The 3,425-nt window shown below is 66.2% G+C and overlaps 5 protein-coding genes across 5 annotated transcripts; 1 reads left to right on the forward strand and 4 right to left on the reverse strand.

The window, feature by feature from the left end:
• Nucleotides 1-574: 574 nt before the first annotated feature.
• On the forward strand, nucleotides 575-1,084 carry Tco025E_09581 (uncharacterized protein; the record flags this gene model as incomplete). Its single annotated transcript, XM_029376393.1, has 1 exon — nucleotides 575-1,084. The coding sequence occupies one exon, from the start codon at nucleotides 575-577 to the stop codon at nucleotides 1,082-1,084; it is 510 nt and encodes a 169-aa protein (XP_029223484.1).
• A 190-nt stretch (nucleotides 1,085-1,274) lies between these two features.
• Nucleotides 1,275-1,892, reverse strand: Tco025E_09582 (Tcoingi protein; the record flags this gene model as incomplete). Its single annotated transcript, XM_029376394.1, has 1 exon — nucleotides 1,275-1,892. One exon carries the CDS (start codon nucleotides 1,890-1,892, stop codon nucleotides 1,275-1,277), a length of 618 nt encoding a protein of 205 aa, XP_029223485.1.
• Nucleotides 1,889-2,413, reverse strand: Tco025E_09583 (Tcoingi protein; the record flags this gene model as incomplete). The annotated part of the gene is made up of 1 exon (XM_029376395.1): nucleotides 1,889-2,413. One exon carries the CDS (start codon nucleotides 2,411-2,413, stop codon nucleotides 1,889-1,891), a length of 525 nt encoding a protein of 174 aa, XP_029223486.1.
• A 66-nt stretch (nucleotides 2,414-2,479) lies between these two features.
• Tco025E_09584 (uncharacterized protein) lies at nucleotides 2,480-2,818 on the reverse strand (the record flags this gene model as incomplete). Its single annotated transcript, XM_029376396.1, has 1 exon — nucleotides 2,480-2,818. One exon carries the CDS (start codon nucleotides 2,816-2,818, stop codon nucleotides 2,480-2,482), a length of 339 nt encoding a protein of 112 aa, XP_029223487.1.
• A 136-nt stretch (nucleotides 2,819-2,954) lies between these two features.
• Nucleotides 2,955-3,425, reverse strand: Tco025E_09585 (uncharacterized protein; the record flags this gene model as incomplete). The annotated part of the gene is made up of 1 exon (XM_029376397.1): nucleotides 2,955-3,425. A coding segment is annotated over one exon (471 nt), but the record flags the coding sequence as incomplete, so codon positions are not given.

Raw genomic sequence — 3,425 nt, forward strand, 5'->3', positions numbered from 1 at the left:
GCACTGGCTGTCGGGTCCTGCGGGGATAATGGCGGCCCCCTCAGTTTTCTGCGCGGCGGCGGCGGGTGGCGGTGCGGATGTCCGCCATCCGCGCGGGTGCGTCCTGAACTTCCCCCAGCGCTGCTTTCGCAAGTTCATCAGCCGCCTCGTTGTGTGTGAGAGGGGCGCCGGCGCGCCCAAAAAAATAAAGTTAAAGCGCAGGCGCACGCGCCGCGACGGAGCGGGCCGGCAATGACGCTCTAAATGCGGCGGAGCACCCCGTCCGTGGCTCGGGTCGGACCAGTTTCAAGTGCGCTCAGGAAAAGGGACGGTGAGGCAGTAAATACGCCCGCCACTCGCCTGCCGGACGTTTTCAGAACGCACAGCAGGAGCTCAGCGGGGCCCCGTTGCGTGGTCTGGTACCTCACCCCGCTGCCGCACGCCAGAGGGCCGCCGCCACACTTCACGCTGCACGGACGCGTGCTTGGCGCTAAGTTAAGCGGGCGGCGTAGCCAGACCGCACTCCGAGCTCTACGGAGCCGCCCGCCCATTGAGTGTGTAGAGGAGGGCATGCGCCTTCGACTCCGCCAGCAGCATGCATCCCTTGTATCTCTCCTCCGGATCGGCACCGGCGCCCAATCCAGCCGGCGGCAACGCGTCAAGGCACATACGAGCGTTGGCGGCATCGAGGGGCTCCGCAGCAATGGGGCGCGCCAAAATCACCTATGCTTGTGCAACTTACCCGCCATCAGGCGGAGGGCTGAGTGTGTCGGGTTGGAAGGCGGGAAAAGAGCCTCGGCGTGTTGCCCTAACCCGCCGCCGCGTACGCACGACTGCAGGTAGCACCGGGCGCCCCCGCATCGACGCAGCGCCCCCCAGCGAGAGAAGGCGAGCCTCCTCTTCAGCAGCCGCCCAAGAGGCCCTGACGCGAACGCCAGCGACGACGCCGGCGGCGCGGGTGTGGAACTTCTCCAGGCGCTCCAGTGCCGACGGCGAAGCCGTGTTGCAGCGCGCCACTGCCCGTAGAGGAGTTGGGGGGCCCACCAATGAGGGTCTTGAGCAGCGGACGCGGTATTTCACATTTCGGCCCCCATGTTCTTGCTGACACCGCCTCGACCTCCATAAGTCTTGTTTTTGCGACGGCGAAGTACCCCCGCACCTGCCGGCCAACCCCGCGCAATGACTGGATCAAAACCGCCCCAACAACCGCGGGAGGCAATCCTGCGACAAGCGGGCCCCTCCCGCGTGCGGCCGCAGGCTTTCAGTGAGGGCGGTGCCAAAACAGCGTGCACTTCTTAGCGGCGCTGAGCTCCATATTTGTTCCGCTCCACCCATCTTCGCGTGCAACGCAACGCTTGCCGCAGCGTGCGCTCCATAGCGCCTCTCCCTCTCTCGGTGGTGGCGGTCAGGTCGTCGGCGATGAAAGCAAGTTCAAGGTTGGGGATGCACACCGGTTTCTCACCGAGGCTGTTCGCGGCAACGGTGGGCGGCGGCGGGCCGAGCACGCAACCCTGCGGGACGCCGCGGGTGAAATGAACCGGTGCGGTGGGCGTATTTTGTACACGCGGCTTTTGGCCGCGCGGCAGGGAAAGGAAGTTCGCCTCCCACCGGCTCATGCACGGCGCCACCTTGTGCGCGCGGAGTGCGTGAAGGATGCGGCCGCGATCAACCGAGCCGAAGGCCCAGCGTGACCCACTAGCACCGCACCGGCCTTCCCCCGCTTGCCACGGTGAAATGGTCCAAGCAAACAGGCGAGCTAACGGATCCAGCGTGGAGCGACCAGGGCGAAAACCAGCTTGCTGGGGAGGAAGTTGGGCTTCAACTGTGCCGCGGATGCGTCGTGCCACAATTCCTTCCACGAGCTTACGCGGGCAGCTGGTGAGGGCGACGGGCCGAAGCGAGGCGGGAATCATTTGCCCGGCTTCCCAGGCTTGAGGAGCGGGACAATTGCAATGCCCACTTCCCGGGAAGCCGGAGCGCCACCGTCGCCGATGCTCCTGTTGAACGCGGCCGCGAGTTCCTTGCAGGCGGCGAGGTGCAGTTGGTGCAGGGCCTCGCAGTGAAGCGCACCAAGCCCCGGCGCACTCCGGAGACACATCTCCCGCAATGCAGGGTCGAGCTCCGCAAAGGGAAATCGGACGTGGCGGCGCACACTCGCGCCAAGGTGCCGACGCGCTCCTTTGTGGCGGTGGGTTGGACATCCGCCGCCGCAACCGGCGAACCGGCGGCGCGCGGACGTAGACTGCCTCGGCGAGGCCGCAGCTTGCCGCCTCCGCCGGCTCCGGTCGGGAGCACCGCTCCTTCCAGCGAGCAAATGCGGCGTTGCTGAGACGCGTTCGTCGCTGCTGTGCGAGGCGGCGAAGCGGCAAGTTCCCGCGCCGCTCCGATGCGGTCCTTTTCGGCGTCCAGAACGGTGGGCGTTTGGCCACCGCATGCGGCACAGTGCGCTTCACTGCTCCGCGGACTACGGCTGCAAACTGCCGAATGGCGCCGTGGATATTTACGGATGAGCGATCCGTCTGCCAAATGCGCGCGGGTTCCCGGCAATCCACCCGGCCGTCTTCCCTGCGTCTCTTGCGGGGCGCTGCTCTTTTCCGGATGAAGACCCGGACGCGCTTGATTCATTTGATGCGGCGGCGGGTGGCGCGTATGTCCCCCGCGCCTGCGCGCGAATACTTCCTAACACAGCGCCCATGCGCAGCCCAATCTGCCTCCTCCCGGCCGCGCCGCCCGCGGGGTCCGCGAAAAACGATGGGGCGATTTGTTGTCTCGCCAACCTGCGCATCGTGCGTGGCCCACGCGTCTTCGCAGCCCGCCGTGAAGCGGGCCGCCCACCCATCGACTCGCACCGATTCCGGCAGCGTCACGCCCGGGGGCGGCGGAAGCGGCAGCTTCACCGACGGCCTCCTCCACCCGAGCGCCGCGGTACCGCGGCACGCGCGAAAACCCGTTTGTCAAACGCCGAACCACCAAAGTTACGCCCCCAAATGCTGCAGGCCGTGCGACCTCCCAGACGGGGCGGGTCCCGAGTAAACAATGCGACCGCGGCCGTCTCGAGTGAACCGCTCTTCCTTGCGGGGTCCGGTGAGGGCGCTGATCCCCGCCTGGAGAAGTGCGGGGCGGCGCCGCCACGGGGCGTTGGCGCCAAACCAAAATGCCGAAAATGAATTTGAACAAAAGCGCCCGCACTCTTTCACAGCAAACTGCGTCTCAAAGAGAACACGCAACGCAACTTGCCCCTCCTTCAACCGCTTCTCCGGAGGGGTCCGCTTCGTGCGCTCGAGACCGCCGGCATTCCGCCGAGCGATTCGCAGAACAGGACCCTGATTCAATTCCGCGTCTCCGCAAAGCCGGAGAAACCGCCAGTGAAAAGCCCACGGCGCGAGGGATGCCGCCACATTTTGGCGCGCGCGGTTGTTTGGCGGGAAATCAACTGCATTTGTCCC

This window comes from Trypanosoma conorhini, assembly GCF_003719485.1.
Source record: "Trypanosoma conorhini strain 025E chromosome Unknown Tco_14.4_contig_01180, whole genome shotgun sequence".
NCBI classification, from domain to species: domain Eukaryota; phylum Euglenozoa; class Kinetoplastea; order Trypanosomatida; family Trypanosomatidae; genus Trypanosoma; species Trypanosoma conorhini.